We start from the raw sequence: 25,159 nt of genomic DNA on the forward strand, positions 1-25,159 counted from the left end.
TATGCCGTAACAAAATTTATACATCCAAAATTTTGAGATTTCCAATGACAGCTTCTGTAATGAACTCAAATCCAATGTAACAGTAACCAGCTTCTCAACTATATCAATCAGACTAAAGTTCAATCACAATTCCAGAAAGTAAATGCAACAACTCAAATGGCAAAAGCCCAAATGGAAATGCAGAAATAGTGAAAGTTAAGACCTAGGGATGCATAGACTGAAGAAGGGAGATGAGAAGCTTAGACTCAGAAAATTAGGGATGAGAAATACAGAAATGCCTTGGCATGTAATTCACGATACCCTTTGATAGTAACACCCCATGCTATTTAACGACAATACAAAGTACCCTCAGCCTGGATCCCAAGTTGACCTTTGTGAAGGCCTGGCCCTATTGCTTCTACTTTGGCCCAATATCTATTTGTGTAATATCTTTGTCGGTATCCGTACTGGGCTAGGGCGGATTCATAAAAGGTTCAAGTGTCAGTAGAAACAGATCTAAATTAATGGCAAAAGGACCTGTAGAGTTAATACTTTTACTTTCTTATCTAACATGATTCATTTAAAAAAAACACCACAGAATAGTGGCCACATGGGAGAGATTTGGTACAATCATGCAGTAATGAATCAATGTATGTAAGCATAACATCAATAAGAACATTTAACAATAAATCCAAAACATTTCAAAGACTCTGCATGTATTTGACCAAAAAAAAGACTTTGTACGTACAAACATGGTTTACTTATTGACATACAGCAAGAGCAAGTCATGACTATCAGCTTAGTCTTTACCACCAGGCTAGCCTATGATCAAGCAGTTTGTTTGCGTTCGAACCCTGTTCCGGGGTCATCATCACAGGGAAAGACATCTAGTCCGGTGACAATAGCAGATGGTGGACCCCTCCGACACCGCTGCTCCATTTCTTGAACCTTTTCCGGGCTTCCAGAAAACAAAGCTTCCACCGTTCCATCCCTCCGATTTCGAACCCAACCTTTCAAGCCCAACTCCTTAGCATTCTCCACAGTCCAGTCCCTGTAAAACACCCCTTGCACTCTCCCTTTAATCACAGCTCTAACCTGCAGCCACAAACACATAATTAACCAAAATACAGAAAATATCAGACACTGATTACTGAAAAAAATAGCTTAAAATCTCATCTTTTTAAGGAATTTTAACTGAAAATTAAAGCTAGCTTTCAACCATACAAGACAAGTAGCTTAAAATCTCATCTTTGTAAGATTTTCAACTGAAAACCACAGCAAACCTGCAGTAGCAGCATGAAATAGACGAGAAATAATCCGACAATCACCCAAGAAAGCTCAAAATCTCATCTTTATGAATAAGTTCACAAAAAAATCACAGCTAACCAAGAGATAGAGCAAATCTAACAATAGCTCAAAATCTCATCTCTTTTAAGAATTACAGTTGAAAAGAATCAAACCTAGCCTGCAATCATAGCACCACAAAAACCCAAAAATAATCAAACACCAATTTCCCGATAAATGCTCAAAACGACATCTTTCTCTAAGAATTTCAATTAAAAGTCACAATAAACCTATAGCCACAGCACATAATTACCAAAACCCACAAACAACCAATCATCCATTGCCGTTAACAAGCTCAAAATCTCATCCAGTTAAATCAAAAATTCACAATTAACCTTTATCAATAGCAAGTAAACATTGAATCGAGGAAAAAAATTGCAGATAAGCATTTAAAACCAAGAAATGCTCAAACACCCATTACAAGGGGTGGAGGGAATATCTCAAAATCTTTATCGTTTCAGAATTTATTGAAAATCATAGCAAACCTGTTGCCATAACACACAAATGTCCTAAAATCACTAAACACCCATTTCCCAAAAGAAGCTCAAAATGTCATCTTTTATCAAGAACTTCAATTGAAAAATCAAAAAAGGGAAGTTAGGACTCACAATATCCTAAACCCAGAAACTACTAAACACCCATTTCCCAAAAGAAGCTCAAAATCTCATCTTTTATCAAGAACTTCAATTGAAAAATAAAAAAGGGGAAGTTAGGACTCACAATATCCTAAACCCAGAAAACACCAAACACCCCATTTCCAAGAAAAAAGCTAAAAATCTCATCTTTTATCAAGAACTTCAATAGAAAAATAAAAAAAGGGAAGTTAAGACTCACACCCAGAAATAACCAAACACCCATTTCCCAAAAGAAGCTCAAAATCTCATCTTTAATCAAGAACTTCAATTGGAAAGTCAAAAAGGGAAGTTAGGACTCACCGTTTAACGTCAGGGTTGGCATCGAAATTTAAGGACATAATCAAGTAGGAGTACCATTTTCCCAATAAATGCTCAAAAAGACATCTTTCTCTAAGAATTTCAATTAAAAATCACAACAAACCTACAGCCATTGCACACAAAAAACGGGAAATAATCAAACACCCATTCGTTAACAAGCTCAAAATATCATCTTGTTAAATCAAAAATACATAGCTAGCCTTTAGCAATAGCACATAAACATCAAAAAACCCATAAATAATCTAACACCCAGGGCGGTGGAAATAGCTCAAAATCTCTCTCATTTTAGAATTTACTGAAAATCATATCAAATATCCTAAACCCAGAAATCACCAATCACCCATTTCCCAAAAGAAGCTCAAAAATCTCATCTTTTATCACGAACTCTATTGAACTCAATTCACAGCCAATAGCACATAAATATCAAAAACTCAGAAATAATCAAACACCCATTACAAGGAGTGGAGAAATAGCTGCCATAGCACACAAATATCCTAAAACGCAGAATTAAACAAACACCCATTTCCCAGAAAAAAAAAAAAAATCTCATCTTTTATCAAGAACTTCAATTGAAAAATCAAAAAGGGGTAGTTAGGACTCACCGTTTTAGCAACAGGGCGCTAAGGAGGACATAAGAGATGAGAAAGGAGGTGTAGGAAATTTGTGAAGAATATGAAGAGGAGAACAAGGAAGAACAAAACTAGAGCGAAATGGAAGAGAAGAACTAGGACCAATACTAAGAGGTAGTAACAAGTGAAGCTTAAAGGAGAATCTTGTTGTACCCCTCCTATATAAATCAGCATTTTGTGTTAACATAAAGAAGCTTCTTGTTTGACATTGACATGGTGATTCTAGATGGTTCTTCCTAATGCTAAAAATTATCATCTTTGTTTAAGAATTTCAACTGCAAATCACAGCAAAACTATATCCACAACACACAAATACCCAAAACCAAGAAACAATCAATCACCCATTACCATTAACAAGCTCAAAACCACATTCTCTTAAGTCAAAAATTCACAACTAATAGCACATAAATATCGAAAACTCCGAAATAATCAAACACCCATTACAAGAGGTTGGGGGAATAGCTCAAAATCTGCCTCATTTAGCTCAAATATACTAAACCTTGAAATTCACCAAACACACATTTACCAAAAGAAGCTAAAAATCTCAACTTTTATCAAGAATCTCAATTGAAAATCACAACAAACCTACAGCCAGAGCACAAAAATACCCAAAACCAAGAAAACACCAAACACCCATTTCCTAAAATGAGTTCAAAAATCTCATCTTTTATCAAGGACTTCAATTGAAAATCACAACAAATCATAGCTAGAGCACAGAAATACCCAAAACCAAGAAAACACCCATTTCCCAAAAGAAGCTCAAAATATCATCTTTTATCACAACAAACCAATAGCCACAGCACACAAGTACCATAAACCCAGAAATAATCAAACACCCATTACCCTTAACAAGCTCAAAATATAATCTTGTTAAATAAAAAAATTCACAGCTAACCTTTATCAATATCACATAAACAAACCAAAAAAAAAAAATATCTAACATCCATTATAAGGGGTGGGGGCATAGCACACAAATATCTTAGAACTCACCGTTTTAGCAACAGGGTTGGCATCTGAATTTAAGGAGGACATAGGAGATGAGAAAAGAGGTGAATGAAATTTGTGAAGAGGAGAACAAGGAAGAACAAAACTAGAGCAAAATGGAAGAGAAGAACTAATACCAAGACTAAGAGGTAGTAACAAGTGAAGCTTAAAGGAGAATCTTGTTGTACTCCTCCTATGTAAATGAACAGCATTTTGGGTAAGCATAAAAAAGGTTCTTGATTGACATTGACATGATGGTGGTTCTAGATGGTTCTTGATAAAGTGGGATTTGAAGAGTGCTGAATTTGTCAAATGACAAGTGAATTTTTTGGTAGCAAAAGATGATGCAGAAGGTGCCAACATTGCCATTTGACTTGTTTTTCAGTTTATCATTTTTTTGGTTTTTTTGGGATTCGTGTCGATATTGAGGAAGGAGGAGACAAATTGTTGGTTGCTGATGGGAGTTATGCAGATAGCCTGGAATTAATTATGAAGAGCTTGTTTGGTATGCAGGGTGATAGTAATTTCATGGGATAAATTATTTTATGAGAAAATTACGCAATATGTTAATTGGGGCAACAATATTATCAAAATTGACCCATATTTTAAATTTTTACAAAAAAGTATCCAAATTTTTCTCTCTCTCTCTCTCTCTGCTTTTGTATATGTTTATATATGTTGGTATATATTGAAATAAGTATCTGTATATGTTTGTATATTTTGGGCTATTTTTTATAATGTAAGTTTTGGATTATTTTTTTGCAATGTAAGTGACCAACTTGAATATTTCTGAAATTTTGCCTTATTTTATCTCGTATTTAATTGGTGGATAATTTTTAAGATTGTATTTGATTGGTGGATAAAGAATAACAATTTCATTGGATATACGTGGATTTAGAACCTGTTTGACCAAGCTTCTAAAATCAGCTTATTTAGAATATTTTTTTCTAAAAAAGAATTTTTAATGAGAACCACTTTGTGTCTGACCAATTAATTTAAAAATTACTTTTGAGCAACAATTAGTGTTTGGTCAATCTTTTAAAAGTGTTTCTAAGTGTATTTTCTCAGAAAAGTGCATTTCAAAAAATTGTTTTTGAGAAAAACTACTTTTTAACTTTTGAAAAGTTGATTCTGCTACTTTCTAGAAATACTCATTTTCTCCAAAAAAGTTGGTCAAACATCTCACATTTTTAAAATAAGTACTTTTGACCTCTCAAAAACTTAGTCAAACAGGCTATTAGTGTGGATACTTAAATGGAATATCCTTGTCTATCACATATCGCAATTCTACATGCCTGAAGGGTTTAGTTATGTAGGGTTTGATTATGTAAGATTTAATTACTACATGTATTATTGATTTCATTTTCTATCCTTTATAAATAATATATAAAATGATTTATAACTTATACATGTTTTAATTGTGCAAAATATCGTACTTGACTTGGTGTGCTGAATTCTATACACACCAATTAAAATGCTACCAAACTAGATATTTTGATACTAATTATATAAATTTTAATACTTAATTCACTTCCTAACCAGCAACAATGACTCCTAATTGAGGGACCTCAAAGTTTTAATTTTTTTAAAAGAGTGACCTTCACTAAATTAAACACATAATTAAGTTAATTGAGGTGTACCTATAGTCATTTAAAAAATTAGAGATAAATATCCCGAAATTTTTGTAAAAAAAAAACTCCTACCCGTTTTTCATTTACTCAAATTCTAAAGTTTTGATTTCCTTCTTCATCCTCCTCCCCAACAGACTGTTTTTGTTTTGTCATGAAGATTTGTGAAAAGATTTGGAAAGGAAAAAAAAAAAAAGATTTGGATCAGTGAGGAACTTCAATATCTAAACTTCGTGTTTAACTAAACTAAGACATTTTAAACGTGCTTAACTAAACTAAGACATTTTAAATTGAAATGGAGGGAATTCGTAATTCAAAGTCACTAGTTGGATTCCTAAAACAAAGACGGAAAAAATGTTTTGTCCGAAGAAGGAAACGTATCAAAGAATCAAACTTCCTTTGCATTATTGAGTTTCTCTTTGATTAATTAATGAAATACAAATGGAGTTCAATGATCTCTAAATCTCTAATCTCTATATTGACCAAAATATTCTTTCAGTTACCTAAAATGAAACTAAAATCACGTGCAATCAGGTCGAAGGTAAACATGATAAATCAAAACTCTAAGTCAAGGTTACTTTCAGAGTAAAAACATAAAATAATATAAACTTATACTAACATAATTTCAGATAATTCCATTATCACAAAATTTCTTCAGCTCTTTGCCTCAATAATAACAACGATAATACCCAGTGTAATTCATAAGGTGCCCCTACTTTGTGGAGGTAGAGAGGTTGTTTCAAAAAGACTCTCAAGTAACTCACATTAAAAAAAAAAAAATGAAATACAGAAGTGAAGCAAGACATTGAATTATTACGAAATCATTGGATCAAATTCAGAAAAGGAACATCAACATCAACATCAACAAATAATGCGACAACAGAAACTATAGGTAGTAACAGAAATCAAATGGACAAGAAACTACGAGATTAGTACTAATGCCTCAGGTTGGATGATTTATTTTGCTTCTTTTAGGCAATTGATCACACAGTTAGCCTACATTCAAACCCCGGCGCCATATCTTCATCACAAGCGTTAACATCCACGCCTGTGACTTCAGCCGCTGGTGGGCCCACCCAACAGCGGCGTTCCATTTCTAGAACCTTCTCAGGACTACCTGAAAACATGGCTTCCACGGTCCCGTCCTTTCTGTTCCTAACCCAACCACTCAATCCCAATTCCGTCGCATTATCTACTGTCCAACCCCTATACGATACGCCCTGTACTCTCCCTTTAATCAAAACCCTAACCTGTAAATTTGCAATCGAATTCTCAATGTGATCTGAAAATATAACAGAATCCAATAATGATAGTCGAAAACAATATGCATACAGTTTTGGAATTGGCTGTAGAGTTGGGATCAATTCCATGCTCTACTATAAAGTTTCCTCTGCTCTCATTGTCTACTGGTTAGAATATTTATCCGGTTTAGCTCAGTGTTTTCTTAAACACCTCTTATACACTACTATACACTTTTATACAAGATGGACACATTGTTTACCGTAACTGTAGAATGTTGAATAATATTATATAATGTTGTTACTTTACTGTGTGTATAAGCACTGTTGCAATCGAATTGTCAACGTGATTTGAAAATATAACAGGAATCCAATAATGATAGTAGAAAACAACATGCATACAGTTGATCTGAAAATATAACAGGAATCCAATAATGATAGTAGAAAACAATATGCATAGAGTTTTGAAATTGGCAGTATTGTTGGGATCAATTCCATACTCTACTAGTATAAAATTTCCAATGCCCTGTATATCTAGTGGGAAAGAATATTCACCCGGTTTAGCCCAGTTTTTCTTTAATTACCCAGTTTAGGTCAGTTTTTTCTTAAACACTTCTTATACACTGTTATACAAGGCGGACACATTGTTTACGGTAACTGCATAATGTTGAATGTCAGTCTAATGTTATATAATGTTTGTATAATGTTGTATACTATGTGTACAAGCACTGTTACGGGAAAAAAAATGTTGGTTATGCGAATGTAAGCTGAAAATATGGCTATGTACGTGTAATATATTATGTTGGGTTGTATAGTTTGCAAGATTCTCTTATTTATTTTGCTTCTTTTAGGCAATTTATCAAACACTTAGCCTACACTCAAACCCAACTCAAACCCTGTACTCTCCCTTTAATCACAACCCTCACCCGTAAATTCGCAATCTATTTTTCAACAGGTATTGAAAATATAACAAAAATTCAATAATGAGAAGCAAAAAAAAGGGGCAAATTTAAGTTAGTTTCAATACAAAATGGAGTTCAATTATTTCTATATCAAAAAAGGGTCAAATATACCTTTCTACCCTCAAAAATAGTTTAAATATACCCATCCTTATACTTTCGGTTGACACAAATTTGTCCTTAATTTGAAGGGAGGACACGTGGCAACCTCATAATAAAATGACCCACCCCCCAATTTTAAGTACCTGATTCCTTAAAAACCCACCCGTTTAAAAAAATTCTTACAGTTGGCTAAAATGAAACTAAATCTTAATAAATCATGTGCAACCAGTGATATGCTACAATCGAAAACTGTAAATCAAGTTTACATTCAGACTATAAAATCATAAAATACTTATTTATTTTTCTTATTTTAGGCAATTGATCAAACACTTAGCTTACACTACTCTCCCATTAATCACAACATTCACTTGTAAATTCGCAATCGATTTTTTCAACAGAATATGAAAATATAACAAGAATTTAATAATGAGAAGTGGAAAAAGAGCTTACAGTTTTAATATTGGATGTAGAATTGGGATCGGACATTGGTTGCAGGAATATTGAAGACTATTATGGGAACGATCTGTTAATCCCTAAATTAAGGTAGAATTAGCCCCAAGTGACCACTTTTAGCTCCCCTGTTTTAACACATATTCAGTTTTTAAAAACTTAAATAATTCCTCTGTCTCAATTTAAGTGACTTAATTTGACTAGGCAAGGCGTTTAATAAATAAAGGAAGATTTTTAAATTATGTAAACGCGCTTTCACATCTTCTTAACTCGAAATGACTGGGGAGAGGAAAGGTTACTATTTTAGGGTACTTACGGGAATAGATCCAGTGAAGACGGGATGAGGCTGGTAGCTTAGAGGATTAGAGCACGTGGCTATGAATCACGGTGTCAGATGATCTTAAATAAATGATGTGTGTAGTCCTTTAAATCTTGTGGTCCAAAATTGTTCATTTAGAATGGTGAAATTGAAAGAAAAAAAAAAAAACTTACTAAGTAGGCGTTTGGCCAAAGAAACCAAAAAAAAAAAAATCACTTTTTTTGGAATTTTTGAAGTTGGAGTTGGAGTTATGTTTGGCCATAATTTTTGCAAATAGTAATATTATTGAAATGTACTTTTCAACAAGGTTTTGGTTGTGAAAAACAAGGTTTTGATTTTTTTTCAAATTCCAAATACAACTTGGAAGTTGTATTTAGAAGTTTCATGGCCAAACACTGATTTTTGAAAAAAGTGAAAAAAATTCCGGAAAAAAGTGAATAATTCTTATGGCCAAACGGGTAGACATACCAAAAGGAAAGTAAGACACTAAAATCGGGACGGACGGAGTATTTAAAATTTAGCCAATTTCATATCGGTTTTTCTTTTTTATTTTTTTTATTTTTCACCGGTATACGGTAACGGCACTGAGGCTGACTAAATTAGGATTCACATTGAAAAGTTTTACATTGGGATAAAGCGCTCCCTAAAAAAGACGACTCTATACATAGGGAACTCGAACTCGAGATCTTTATTAAAGATGAAGGACTACACTACAATCATGGTTGGTTATCTATGTTTCTAACTCCTCTACTCATTCTTTGATATGTTTGTTTTGACTTTTGACATGAATTGAGATTCTTCAAGATTGAAAAGGTTCAGCCTTCCTCTTGCTCCTCATTCTTATTATTTGATCAGCATTGTAAATAAAATTTCGATACTTTTAGCGATACATATACCATTCAGTATGAAAATCTGAATTTACGAAGCTCTATATTTGATGATATCACTCGATCCTTAAGTCATAGTTATTCTATAATTAACGCAATTAGCATGCTAAACATATAGAACACAAGTGAGCTATATCTGGTTACTAAGCAATAGATATAACTTGTTTTTTTAACTTGAATTGCTACAGCAAACTTTAGCTCGAAGGTCTGAAGTTGAACTGACAAACCCAAAACTTCAGCTATAAGGTGAATTTGAATTGCATTCAAACTCCAAACCTAAGTGCCTAATTTCAAAATCCAACGGTTTGAAGATTGATTTTGAAATGGCTAAACTTTAAAAACTCAGTAAATTTAGACTATTTTTTATAAATAGAGACCTAAAACGATTATTTGTGCACTTCACCCGAAATTACGTTTTTTTTTTTTGCGCAGAATGCTCTTCAAAGGCACTGGTCTTCAATTTTTGCCTCTCAAATTGGTGGTCTTTAATTTTTGTCATTCACTAAAAGCCCTTTGATTTGGGGTTCGAAGCCCAGCTCAGTCAAAAATTAAAAAGAAATCGCAAGGCATAAGTTGGACCCAATTTATGCCTGCCTTAAGGCAAAAAAAATAGTAAATTTTACTTGGCGTAGCTTACTATGTTACATATTTATGGAACATAACTATACTTTTTAATAATTAAGTTTAGTAGCTATAATATTATATTTTTACAACTTATAGCTACCCACTTTTCTACCAATTAACTTACCACTCCCCACACCCCTATTGTTTAGCTGCACACTTTCTCTCTCTCCCCTTTTCTTAAATATACGTTTCTAACTTCCATCTCCCCTAATTTCGTGCTTTTCAAATCAGTTTATGATTTCTTTCACTTCCTTTTTTTACTCTGTATTAACTGCTCATTAATTTCAACCTTTTACTGCCAAAATTCAACTCTCTTTCCTAAAATATGTAAGATTCTCTATTATTTTTGTGTTCTCCCTCATCATCTTTGTTTCTTTTTGGGCTTTACTAAGCCACATATTTCATCTTTCCCTGTATTCAGTGGAAGTTTAAAGGTTTTTTTTGGTTTTGAGGGATCCATGTATCATTCATCCTCATGTCGTTTTAGACCACCGTCTTCTCCGCGTGATCCGACCGCGTCAATCGTCTTCTCTTTTCCTCGGATCCGTAGCAATTGCATGGTCGGATATCCGTAGCAATTACAAAGACCACCCTATTTGAACAGAAAATATTAAAGACCAAATCATTTAACAGCCATGACTGTTCCTAGATGCCCTCCGCCACCGGCCACCGGAATTTTTGAATACAGATCTGAAGTTTTTGTTATTGGACAAGAGTAAAAATGTTCATGTTCTCCAAGAGGTATTTTTTCTTCGGTCTTTGTAAGGTATGTTATGGATCTTCACCAATCACTTCCATGCTAGAATCAGTTTTCTGGTTTCGGTGATTAGTTAAGTGATTTATGTTGGTGCTCACAAAGTTCATTATGGATTTTCCATCCTTCCCGTAAGTTAGTTTCATGCTAATTAAGTTTTCTGATTTTCTATTTTTGGCTAAAACGTATTCCACCATTAGTTAATTGATTTATGTAGGTGTTTTCAGAGTTTGTTATGGAATTCCTTTTGCTCCTGACGGTGAGCTTCATGATCGTTCCTAGATGCCCTCCGCCGCTTAGCCACCGAAATTTTTGAATACGGATCAAGTTTTTGTTATTGGACAAGAGTAAAAATGTTCATGTTCTCCAAGAGGTATTTTTTCTTATAAATGACCCTATTTTCACTTCACCAGATATGTATTTTACTTGCATTTTAAGTATATTTTTATCGTATTTTTTCGATGAACTTCGGTTAATTCCCGTTTTTTCAATTTACCGGATCTATATTTTGCATACATTTTAAGTATATTTTTGTCGTATTTTTTATTATTTCAATTAGTTTGTGTTTTGAACTTCGCTTAATTCTCGTTTTTTCAATTCACCGTATCCGTATTTTGCGTACATTTTAAGTATATTTTTGTCGTATTTTTTATTATTTCAATTAGTTTGTGTTTTTAATTGTGTGTTATATATTTTTTCTACCTAATTTGTTACTTGTAAATTTTTGCGATTTTGAATTTGTGTTTAGTTTTTATCAAAGTATATTTTGTAGTATATATTCAGTGTATTTGAAGTGTATGTTTACAGCACAGTCACACAGTGTTGTAGTGACAACCACAGTGCATTTGACATTGATATATTTGCATTATATTTATAGTATATTTTAAGTATATCTTGAATGTGTTGTTATTTATTGTGGTTAATTTGTTATGTTGCTATTTTTTCATGTTTTGTTAATGTAAAGTTTCAGTATATCTTGACGAATTCCAGCTAAAATTGATGCAAAGTTTCTCCGTATGAGATACGACGCAAATCGACAAAAGTGTGAATGCATTTATTGATAACGAGCAACCACCAATACCCCGTCAAGGCTACCGTTGATTATGATGCGTGATTTTAGTAGATGTTCGGGAGTAGATTTGTAGACGTAATGGTTTATGTTTTAAGTTGTTTTTTTTTTCTCCAACTTTTTTTTTTGATGTATAACATCACTGTTGCGACATTATTTTTATGAAGATTTTAGAAGAAGTTTTATGTATTTTGGTAATGATCCCGCTTGTTGTATAGTCTAATCGTAGATTTGAATTCTATTTTTATTACATTTATATTTTTCTTGTATAGTTCTTTAAAAAATTACAAAGTGCATTTCAATATCAAGTTTGTATTTCCTACATGTTTTCACTATATTTTATTGATGAACCAGGAAGAGTTCTATGCATTTTCTATATATTCATGGTACACTTGAATTTATTATTGAACCATAAAATCCATCTTTCCGTACAATATACTTCAAAAAATTAAAAAACAATTTTAATACTTCTAAAATACATACAAAATACAAGTGAAATATATTATAAATATATTCATTACGATTCAAATCTTACGGATCAATTCAAATACACTAAAAAATACAATCATAATACAGATAAAATACAGTGAATCAAAAGCCACCCTTAGGGATTAAAGCTTTTTATGGAGTCAAGTTTTCCCATCTTATTAAAGTTACTAAATAATATTCAATATCAGCTTATTGCACTCAATAACTAATATTTTTTGTAACGAACATTTTGATTTTTAATAATATCATTTCATTGAATATTTTTAATAACGAACACAAAATCGATGGTCATAGCATCGGAGACAATCTCAACTTGTCACTATGCAATTCAGTTGATGAACAAATCAAGCTTTGCGTGATTTATGGAATATTAAAAAGAGATTTTTTTCAGTTATATTTTGGGAAAAATTATGAAGAGAGTTTTTAAATTCAAATTTTATGTGAATGATTAGATGTTGAATGAGATATGTGATTAGATATGAAAGAGAATGAGATTTGCTTGATTTATGGAACATTAAAAATAGATTTCTGTTTAGTTTGAAAAATATATTTTTTTCTTAAATAGAGGCATTATTTGCTCAACAGTTCCGTGTATTTAGTCTGTATTTTGACTATATTTATGCGACACGTCCAGGACCTAAATATAGGAAAAACCATCTACGAAATGTAAATAATGAACTTGTAGTTATAGCTTGTTAGAGGCAGCTAAAAGGTAGCTATTTGTGAAAATTTTACAAAAAAATATATATATTACTTTGTTGGAATTTTACAAATCTTTGCCTTAAGGCCTAACTCTAGGAGGTTTTCCTTAAGGTCTAATTTTGGGTAAAAGAATCGCATCCAACTTATGCCTTGCGAATCCCAACTTATGCCTTGCGATTCTCTTTTTTTTTTTTTTTAAACTGAGCCTAGGTTCAAACACAGGACTTCGGAATATTAAGCGAAGGACAAATATTAAAGACCACCAATTTGAGGGACAAAAATTAAAGACCACTGCCTTTAATTTAAAGAATAATCGTGCAAAGCTTTTCGGGTCAATTACTAGAACACCCAAAAGGAAAGGACCTAATGGACTTCTAGCAAGACCCCGTACTTATTTTAAAATAAGTGAGGTGTTTAAAGAGAAAATAAGTATTTTGGGAGTAAATAGAAAGCTTTTAAGCTAAAAAAAATAGCTTTTTTGCCCAAAAGCACTTTTTGAAAAGTACTTTTGAGAAAAATATACATAACTTTTTAAAAAGTTTGGCCAAACACTAATTGTTCAAAAGGAAACACAAACTGCTTTAGCCAAAAATACTTTTTTGAAAACTTTTGAAAAAAATTTTTAAAATAATTTAAAAACAGGACTTCATTTCCATAGGCCCATTTATATTTTTCGCTATACATGGACCTATAGAACTCTTTTTACATCAACTACTTGATATTGAGGAATTTGACAAGATACACTGAGTGTTAATATGATTTAAGTTTATTCTTAGTATAATTAAAGAATACATTAAAGTGAACTGAAATGTTAATTTTCATACAACAGGACAATGAATCTGAATTTGTAAAAAGTTACAGAGTTATATTTTTACTGCAATATTGGCGGACACTCGGTGATGTTCTAATTAAAAGAGAAAAAAAGTATTTCATAAATTTGGATTTAGGGAGAATATACTCATAATTCTTCTTTTCCATAATGAGTTTTGCTTGTTGGAATGTTTTCTACAATAAATGATAGGGAAAATAAACACTGGCCATTGCTAGGGGTGTTCACGGTTTGGTTAAAAACCAAACCAAATCGAAAATCAAATCAAACCGATTAAATAAATCAATATTTATTTGGGTCGGGTTTGATTTGGTTTTAGGATTTTAACAACCGATAGTATTTGGTGTGATTTTAGTTTTACTGCAAGAAAACAAAAGAAAAAACCTAAGATATGTATTCATTTAATTAAAACTTATAAATCCTAAGATATTTTCTCCATTATCCAAGACCACTAGAGCTACCACAATTAAAGGGCGATAACGAATTATAAGTTGAAAAATGATAGAAACTTCTATCGTAATTGCATGAAAAAAAAAAAACATGAAAGAGAGAAATACCGTTAGTTTTCTTATAAACTGAAAAACCGAACCAACCCGACTACAACCAAACCAATGAATATGTATTATATTTGGTTTGGTTTGGTTTTAATAATTTTAAAAACCGACTAGGTTAGTTTGGTTTTGGTTTTAAACCAAAATCGACCCAAACCGACCCATGAACACCCCTACCCATTGCACACAAACTAATTACCCTTCCATGCCCCTCTTACTTTCATACCCCAAAAACTATTTACCCTTTCTACCCGTTGTAGCTTTTGTATGTTATTGTCTCTTTTTGTTTCTTTTCTTTTTTATTCTCTACTTTTTATCTTCATTTCTTCTTTTATTTCTTCCTTTTACTCGTTTTTTTAAATTTTTTTATGTTTTCTCCTTTTTTGTTCATTTATTTTTTCCGATATCATATTATTCTTTATTTTCATTTTTTCACCATAATCTGATTCTATATTTAATTTTAGCTCCTTTCTTTTAGTTTTTTTTTCTTTCTATTTTCTTTTTTTTAATTGTTATTCTTTTTTAGTTTCATTTAATTCTTTTTTTTTCTCCATAATCTAATTTCACTCAATTTTATTTTATTTGTTTTTTGCTTCTTCTTTTTTTCTCTGCATAATCTAATTTCATTTACTTTTTTTTTTTTACTCTTTTTATTATTATTTTTTTAATTTCTAGTGATTCTTATTCACCTTTTTCTCTTTTTATAAATTATTTTTTCTTTATTTTTTGTTTTTTCATAATTTAATTCTATACAAGTTTTGGCTCCTTTATTTTTGTTCCTTTTTATATGAATAAAAAATATAACTGATATGGTATATTTTTATTTTTTTATATCTCAAAAACAACTTATTAAAGCATTTTATTCCAAATCAGTAGCAGTTGAAGTATACTGTTGCAATATAATATGATACTCACATGGTATATATCATAAAATATTGGTTCATTTTTTTCAAAAAATACTATTCAGTCCTCTATGATACCCACATGGTATATCTATATTGACAGGGTATCATAGACAACTGATATGTAGGGATCTAGTAGCTCAGTTGGTTGGCTACCTGAACTTTCACCTTGTTGGTGAGGGTTCGAATCCCCACATTGTAATCCCCTCCCCATTTCCCCTTCCCCTACCCCCTATGTAATAAAAAAAAAAAAAAAAAAAAAATAGACAACTGATATTTCATTCTTCAAGAAAAACACTCAGTCCTCTATGATATCAACCTAGTATATGTCACATACTGATAGGCTATCATAGATGGCGAATTTATTCCTTCAAGAAAATACTAATCAGTCCTCTATGATGCTCACATGGTAAATAGCATATACCGACAAGGTATCATAGAAGATTGGTTTCTTCTTAAAGAAAAATACTCAGTCCTCCGTGATACCAGCCTGATATACCATATACTGGCAGGGTATCATTGAGACTGATCATTCATTCCTTCAAGAAAAACACTAATCTTCTATGATACCAACCTAGTATATAGTATATCAAATCAGTAGCAGCTGAAGTATACTGTTGCAGTATACAATGGTACCCGTATGGTATATATCATATACTAACTAGGTATCATACAGGACTGATGGTTTATTCTTTCAACAAAAACACTCGGTCCTCTGTGATACCAACTTGGTATATATCATATACTGACAGAGTATCGTAGAGGACTGATTCATCCCTTCAAGAAAAACACAACTCAATCCTCTATGATACTCACATGGTATATATATCATATATGGACAGGGTATCATAGAAGATTGATTCATTCCTTCAAAAAATACTACTCATTCCTCTATGATACCCACATGGTATATTATATACTGACAGGGTATCATAGAGGACTGGAAGTTCAATTCTTCAAGAAAAATATTCTGTCCTCTACGACATAAACCTCATATATATCATATACTGATTGGGTATCATAGATGATAGATTCATTCCAATACTACTCAGCCCTCTATGATGCTCACATGGTATATATCAGATACTGTCAGGTTATCATTGATGAATGGTTCCATTCTTCAAGAAAAACACTCATCGGTCCTCCATGATACCCCATGATATTTATCATCTATTGATAGGTATCACAAAGGACTAGTTCATTTTTTCAAGAAAAGCACTCCTCAGTCTTCTATGATACCTCCGTAGTATATATCATATACTGACAGAGTATCATATAGGAATGGTTCATTCCTTCACAACTCAATCTTCTATGATACCCTGTTAGTATATATCATACACTAACAGGGTATCATAAGGGAATGACCCACATGATATATTATATACTGACAAGATATCATAAAGGATTGACTCATTCTTAAAAAAAAAAAAAAAAAAAAAAAATTCAATCGTCTATGATACTCCCAAGGTATATATCATATACTGATACGGTATCATAGAGATTGGTTCATTCCTTCAAGAAAAACACAACCCAATCCTCTATGATACATAGATGATATATATCATATACTGATAGAGTATCACAGAAATTGCTTTATTCCGTTAAAAAAAGAAAAGAAAAAACTCAATCCTCTATGACACTGGTCTATATCATATACTGACAGGTTATCATAAAGACTTGTTTATTCCTTAAAAATAAAAGAAATACTTCTCAGTCCTCTATGATACCCACATGGTATATAGCATATACCGACACAATATCATAAAGGACTGATTCATTCCTTAAAAAAAATTTAGTCTTTTATGATACCTATGTAATATATATCATATACTGATATGGTATTATAAAGGAGAGGTTCATTCCTTTAAAAGAAAAAATTATAAAAAATACAACAAATAGATTTTAAGCTTAATTTTTATCTTTAATTTTTAAATTATTTTTAGCAAGTTAAGATTTTTTTAAAAATAAAAAATAGAGTCATATTTTAGAATTTAAATTTAAAAATAAGCTAGTAACAATATTTTTTTAATTACTTTTATTGTAGCTTAATTATTTAGTTTTTCTATTCGTCTAAAATACTTAGTACTATATTTATTGTTATATCCCGTATTTTGTACTTTGGGATAATCCGAGCTAATCATGATAAGTTAAGGACAAGGTTATATTTTCTTCCGATTTTGGTTAAAAGTGCACAAGTTGCGTATTCATCTTTTCATTGGCATGGAGTGTTAAGGGTAAATTTGGAATAAGAAAAAATTGGGGTCAAAAGTGAATTATGGAAAGTTAAGTATTTCATGAAAATTAAGGGCTAGAAGTGAAATTTTGGAAACTAAATATTTCATGAAAATAGCCATATGTGGCCATGTGTGTGGTGTGGGCCATGGTACACTTGTGTTAATTATATAAGTGGCAAAAGATGACTAATTAAGTCATCTTCATCATTTAGCCCCTTAAAAAGTTGGAGAAGCTTGGAGAAAAACCAAGAGGGTATTCGGCCATGACCATGAAAAATTGGGTCCAAAAATTTGATCAAGAAAAATTATTTTCTCCTAGGTTTTCAACTAATTGGAAGGTCCTAAACAACATGAAGTGGTTGTTGGAGCAAGTAAATCCTTTGTTCTTGCAATTTTCAACTCTAGCCAAGTGGAAGAACTAAGTGAAGAAGGTAAAGTTTAATCTTGCTTTTATATGTTGTGGATGGTTTATGTGTGTTGTAGTATGTAAAGATGGATGAAATTCATGAAATATTGCATGTTGGGGTTTGGCCGTGTGTAGTGTGTGTTGTGTAGGAATGATGGATTGATTGTATTTAGCATGTTTGGGTGTTGTTGTAGTGTGTAGAAATGGATAGAAATTATGGAAGGTGTGTGTTGATGTTGTGGCCGAAAATGGGTTGTCTTGTATGGCAAGGAATGAACAAATTCTATGTGGTATTTTAGTTGTTGTTATTATGGATTCTATGATGATAATGAAAGGTTAATGATTCAAATTGAAGTTATAGTTATTTGCGGCTTGTTATGGAAGCTAATGGAATTTTTGTATAGTTTCTTGAATTTATGGAAGTAATGTTATGAACGTATGGATTGATAATGTAGTTTATGAGTTTTGGAAGAAAGAAATATGTTAAAGTTGTTCATGTTGAGTTGGGAAGGTTTCGGGTTCCATGGTGCATTGGTTGGATGATTTGAATATTTTGTGAATTGTTTAAAGAGTTCTTGAATATTGTTTGAATGGTTTGGATTAGTACTTGAACGTGTGAATATTGATGTTGGTTTGATCGTATGCGGTTGATTTGAATGAAAATGAAATATCGTCGAGCTATGTAGAAAAGAGTTATTGACGTTAGAATGAATTTTGAATTGATTGTTGAAGTTGTTGGTATGGTTGTTGGTATTGTTGTTGACGATATTGGCCGAGTTGAATTCTCGGGGTTGTTGAGTTTATAGGGGAAGTGCTGTCCAAATTTCTGTAAATAAAGTGATGACTCAGAGTAGGATTCCTAAGTGCTTACGACTAATGTTTGGTGTTTAATGACGTTATTGTAGCTCTTGGAGAGCTCGAGACTTACGTTTGGATTAGCTTAGGAAGCAAACGAGGTATGTAAAGCTTATCTTTCTTTCCTTTTGGCATGTCCTAGACGCAAGTAAGTTGTGATATGTTATGAGCCTTGGGGGTAATTCTATTCTTAAAATCCGAATATGTTTATGATTCATATTTGCTTCTTGATGTTGGCATCCTTAATGTGGTCAAGCTATGGACCGTATGTCTTTGATACGATTGGATTTGAAATGCTATGTGACCGGTTTGTTCCGAAAGGATCTTATGTCAAAAAAATGTCCGTAACTTTCATAGACAGAATCGGATTGCTTTGATCAGCTCGTAAACGATTCTTATTTGTTTCTTGATATTCGTGTTCTTAATGTAGTCGAATTATGGTCCTTATGTCTTTTGTATGACTAAACTTCAAAAGTTGCATAAAAGTTTCGTTTTCAAAAGAGTTTTGTTCCTAAACGATTCCGAAACTACGAACGACCGTAACTTTCAAGAAAAGGCTCGGATTGCTTTGTATTCTTCGCAAATGATTTCATGACGAGTAATGACTTTAACTTTCATAGGCGGGCCCGGATTGGGTTGACGCTCGTCCGTGGGTCCCGCAACTTTCTATGTTTGGTTCTAACGACCTATTTTTGAAAGAGTTTAAAATGACTATCTTTCCGACCCCCGAGTATGGTTACTTACTTATCTGTTGAGTCTGAAATGATGATTCATATGCATATGATTTTGATACGTAACTATGGTTTCTGAAGTTCGGTTTGATATGTTCCCGAGTGATGTTCGGAAGAAAACCTGATTTGACTATTGTTTCGCTTTTGAACTGACAGTCCGTTTTGATTACCTTATTGGGTCTTTGTAAGTGTTTTGCATTGTATATGATTTCCCACGATTCTGCTCGTGCATTCTGTTATTACCTCTTTCGCCGAGTCTCGGGCCGGTATGTTATCGTGCGCACTATGCTATATTCGAGAAGTATGATGTGTTTTCCGAAGTATGATGTGATATGATATATGATGTGATACGGAGTATGATGTGTTCGGAGGTATACAATATTCCGAAGTATGATGTGTTGTGGCGCCCAGATGGAGTGGCGACCACGTTCTGTCCGCCGGGTCCCATTACGGACCGTATGTGGTATGTGATATGATATGTGATGATTTGATGATATGGTGACATGATATATGATATGATATATGATAATATGATGATATGATGATTCTGTTTGCCGAGTCCTTCACTGAAGGGCCGGGACACGCTATATGTTATGTGTATGGATTCTGGAATATGATCAGTTGGTATCAGAGCCGGTGGTGGCGCAAACCCAATGGTGGGGCAAACCCAGTGGTGGGGCAAACTCAATGGTGGGGCAAAGCCAATAGTGAGGCAAAATTCCACATTGGTTTAGGCCAATCCCACACTGGTTTAGGCCAATCCCACATTGGTTTAGGCAAATCCCACATCGGTTAATGTCAGCTCATATGATAAGTTATGGTGCTATGATGTGTCCGGTTCGCCGAGCCCCTTTTTGGCGGGAACCGTGTATATATTATGATGTTATGATGTGTTACGGTATGAATATGGTGATCACTTACTTATGTCACTCAGTCCCATTATGGGCCGGATACGATACATGGCATTGATATGCATGATTTGTATTTCAGGAGTAAGCATTTGGCATTCTGATTATTATATTTGTCTTCTGTACCTCTGATGCGAGATTTGTGTTTCGGATACAATGACTTTGATATTAAGGTTATTATGCTCACTTTACGTACTCCGTACTTTGGTTATGACATCGTTTTACGTATGCCATGCTTTACATGCTCGGTACATATTAAAATCTTGACCCCTTTTCTTCGGGGGTTGCGTTTCATGCCACGCGGTATATACGGATGAGTGAAGATGTCCGGTACGGATTGGCGAAACTCGTTTCCTTCGGAGTCTTTAACGAGTCGAGTATTTTCGTTATGACGATTTGCTTTATGTTAGAGACTTTGCGGACGAGTCGAGTGTATGATATGTCGAGTTTTGTAAGCGGCTATATATAAGCGATGTATCATTATGCATTATGTTACGAACTTCATATGTTGGCAGATTTCATACGGTACTAGTTTTATTTGATTTGATAAAGATGAAAGGCATGTGTGTTTTCTGAAAAATTTTCAATATGTGCTTATGTCATGTTTTGCGGGCCCAGTATGATTATGAGTATTACGAAAGTCAGTGGGTTCACTCGGCCCTAGGTAAGGGTCGGGTGCCCATCACGCCCTATCGGAAATTAGGGTGTGACATTTATTTTATATTTACAGGTGGGCATGCGAGTAATATATTTCAGCCAAAATGGTTAGATTAGAAATTAGTTTTGAAAGGAATAATCTCGGGTAAATAGTTTATTTTGAATGAGTAGTTTGTGTTGTTTTCCCTAAATTATTATTTACACCCATCGGAACAAGATATTTGTGGTAAGGGCAAAAGAGAAAAGGCTGTAGTCCAACTAAAAAAGATGGGCTTGTGCTTATCTTTTCAGTGGGCTACTTGATTAGGAGAATATTGGATCACATATGAACCCAATTTGATGTTTCACCCACATTGATTAATCTCAAACACACACTTGAATTCCAATCAAATTCAAGTGGTATATAAGTAAATCTTTCATCTAAGATTTAGGGGGGAAGAGGTACCTATAAATATATAAAGTTCAAGCATAAGCATCTCAAGCCAAATTTCAATCCGTATGTCTGACCTTTGGTTTTGGCAAGTGAAAACTTCAGTAGCATAAGCCTGAAGTTTGTTGACACAATAATATATCAAAATTCAAACAAAGCTCGTGCTTTCATATACGATTTTTTTGAGCTTCAATCGCGTAGGTCTGAAAGTGGCTAAACTTACAAAAAGTTATAAATGTTGACTATTACTTAAATTGAATTCTCAAACTTGGTTATCTATGAACTTTCCCTTGTAGTCTATAAAGTCCACCAAGACCTCAAAAGCCCAATTTCTAGTCCTTCTAGAATAGAATTCTTTAGAAGAAAACATTTTATATGGTAGTAATAAGTATTTTATGGATTCTTTTTGTTTATTTTTCAAAGAAGATATGGTGCCGCACACACTTCAGGAATTTTTAAAAATATTTTCTCCAGCTACCAAAAATATTCTACTATAACTCATGAGCATTAGACTAAAAGCCTCAAGCTCATCCACATTCAAATAGGCCACGACTTGGGCAGTACGAAATACATACCAAAAAGTCAAAAAAAGAAACCATATTAACAACTTCAAAAAAAATCCAGGCTAGTCATTTTGTTTTCCCTATGTTTCAAAGTCTTCAATTTTATCAAGAAAAGATAGTCAGAATAATATATTTCTACTGTAAAAAAGGAATCTTTTCAAAGTCTTTGCTTTTGCTTCTTGAAGAGGTTTCCACATAACGGCAGGGAACAAAAAGATTAGCTCAAAATATTAATGTGATAAGATGGAGGGACATAAGGGCCGCTGTTTATAAATTCTAATAATAGCATCTTATAACGCTATACGATATATTAGCATTATTGTCAACAAGTGTCTATATTACGAGGATTTATCATGGAGTAACAATTAGTTTTTTGCTTGTTGTCAGTCGATCGCAATCTAATTCCTCCTTTATTCGAGCTTGAAACCTCCAACATGAGCAAGCTCACACAAGCAGGATTATTTGGACTGCTGCATAATTATCATTGCTATATGTTCAACAAGTACTAAAATTCTAGCTGATATTTTGTGATTAGTACTCATTGAGTGAACTATAATGTTTTCTAAGTGGACAGTTCAGTAATTAAGACATTACAATTGGTATAGCACTATCAACTGTTCGTGTATATTGTGCCAATGGTTGTTCTTTTAACGTAGTAAACACTATTTAAAACTTACCCACTATGTTCAACAAGTAATTAATTTTTCTCTTATGACTAGTTAGTGTACTCATCATGACGAACTACGATAAGATCTAAGCGAACAGTTCAGTACTATGATATTAATTATGCTCTTTGAACAACTGACTTGTGCCAAGATAAGTTCAAATTCGAGTACTCTCTAGATGACTATCGTTCATTTGAACTATATCTACTATGATACTAATTATGATCTTTTAATCGTGATAACTATCATTTATTTGAACTGATTCTAATTGCAAAACCCCCACCCCCACTCACAAAAAATAAATAAATCATGGGGCTGCGGGTGCACTTGATATTTTTTGAATAAACGGTCTATATGGAACAACCACCAATTAATATTTTTGACTAATGGTTGGCTCGTTCCACAGGTTAGAGTCACTCAAACTTCTTTTTTTCTTCTCTAGTTACGATTGTAAAGGGCAGCTTTCATTTGAATGTAATTAATTTGACTTGAAACGTTCTATTTCGGTTTAATTCTTATCCCTTTTTCCAAATGAAGAAATTCTTCTTCAACTTTTTCTTCTATTCCTTTTGGGTTTCCTGTCTTTCCTTGACTGCATGTTAAATGATATTTTAATGAAAACAGAGTATCAATGACGTTTCACGCTTATTATCTTCTATTCTACCTAACCTTAATACCATAGTTCGACCTTCCAACTCTTAATTATCAGCGCCAGAGCCAAGAATTTAATTATAATAATATTCTTATGCTAGGGAGATTCTACAACTTATATATATGTATATGGTAAAAAATATATATCATTTTTAACAAAAGAGGTTCAATTGAATCCCATTGTACCTCAGCCCATGGAGTGGCGAATCAGGATTTTAAATTTATTCGGGGTGTTCGGAAAAAAAAAGAAGTTAAATATCTGTCATTTTTTGCGAGGTGTTGAAAAGTTAATATATGCGTATAAACGCGGAAAAAATTTCTATATATACTGTTTTGTAATTTTTTGCCGAGGGTGTTCGGGTGACACCCTGGCCCCCACGTAGATCCGCCCCTGCTCCCGCCCCTAAAATCACCCCACCCTAGCCTCCCGCCCCTAGCTGCCCTCACCTCCTAACCCATAATGTATGTCAGATTATAAATAGATACTTTTAAACAATATTTTCTACGTGCTTATAAAATACTAGAAAATTATTTTCTGTATATCATATGCCTTTTATTCTAATTCATCTTTCTATAGAATCGCGATCTCTACCACCAAAAAATATTCAAAAAGGAAGGAAATATCAAAAGCTTTATTCTTCTTCATTGTTTGTATTTTCCGGTAAAAATCGTTAGCTACCAAAAAATGGAGTTAGAGATTTGTTTTTACGGGTTTAAAGACAAGTAGGTCGTATTCAATCCGGAGACTCTCTCGAATGAGCTCGGGGTTTGGTCGTTTTTCTTATGAGGGATACAAGCAATAATATTTATCTAAGTTAACAATGTAAATCGAAAATAAGAAAATCCCAACAATGGTCAGATCTCCGAGACTAGGTATATTTCTTAGCCAAAATGATAATACAAGAAGTGAGAACTTGGATACAAAAGTGTAATGATCCTTTCTTCTCTCCTAAGCTTCGTTTATATAATCAAACCCTTGATATGCTACTGTCCGTGGTGGCGTCAGTTGAGTGAAAAAGCTTGGACACTGTGCACAGTAACACTCTGCTCGATGACGGCTGATGTGATGGGTTCTTCTTCAATTTTATTTTAAATAATAATTCACTACTCTGTAATATTCAATTATTTTTGGTCTGTGAAGTTGAAAATGAAAGGTAATAAAATATGTCTATACCCACGGGCGGGATTTTTTTGGACTTTAGATTAAAAATTTAAAATCCAGCATGGTAGCGTGCAAGAATGACGTGGAAGGGTCCCATTATTCTTAGTCATGTCTGGTGAATTTTAATTTTTTTTGTTTTTTTTTTTTTTGTTTTATCATCCTGAGAGTCAAAAATATTATTCCAGCAGATTCCTCAAAACCCTTTTTAGTTCATACTCACATGTCCAAATACAATAAACATAATGCCACGTTATGTAATGCCATGCCATGGGATATGATCATCATCATGATCATGCATGGATTGGATGTCATTAAGTTTGCCTATATTATCAAACGGGTATTAAAACTTTCACCAATTAGTCTGAGGGACGAGGGCATATGACTTTTCGATAATAGAAGAAACAAACACAAACAAAATATACACACACCACACTTTTGTATTTTTACTTTATTGCAGAAAAATAACAAAAGGATTTGAAGTACAAGGGTTAATGTTATAGGGGAA

General features: G+C 33.0%; 2 protein-coding genes across 2 annotated transcripts; both read right to left on the reverse strand.

The window, feature by feature from the left end:
- Nucleotides 1-612: 612 nt before the first annotated feature.
- LOC132057334 (uncharacterized) lies at nucleotides 613-4,391 on the reverse strand. Its single transcript, XM_059449895.1, has 2 exons — nucleotides 3,896-4,391; nucleotides 613-1,074 (listed from the first exon to the last, which is right to left on the reverse strand). The coding sequence occupies exons 1-2, from the start codon at nucleotides 4,256-4,258 to the stop codon at nucleotides 808-810; spliced, it is 630 nt and encodes a 209-aa protein (XP_059305878.1). The 5' UTR covers nucleotides 4,259-4,391; the 3' UTR covers nucleotides 613-807.
- A 1,938-nt stretch (nucleotides 4,392-6,329) lies between these two features.
- On the reverse strand, nucleotides 6,330-8,506 carry LOC132057335 (uncharacterized). The gene is made up of 2 exons (XM_059449896.1): nucleotides 8,267-8,506; nucleotides 6,330-6,767 (listed from the first exon to the last, which is right to left on the reverse strand). The coding sequence occupies exons 1-2, from the start codon at nucleotides 8,300-8,302 to the stop codon at nucleotides 6,501-6,503; spliced, it is 303 nt and encodes a 100-aa protein (XP_059305879.1). The 5' UTR covers nucleotides 8,303-8,506; the 3' UTR covers nucleotides 6,330-6,500.
- Nucleotides 8,507-25,159: the final 16,653 nt, after the last annotated feature.

This window comes from Lycium ferocissimum, chromosome 5 (assembly GCF_029784015.1).
Source record: "Lycium ferocissimum isolate CSIRO_LF1 chromosome 5, AGI_CSIRO_Lferr_CH_V1, whole genome shotgun sequence".
In the NCBI taxonomy this organism is placed as follows: domain Eukaryota; kingdom Viridiplantae; phylum Streptophyta; class Magnoliopsida; order Solanales; family Solanaceae; genus Lycium; species Lycium ferocissimum.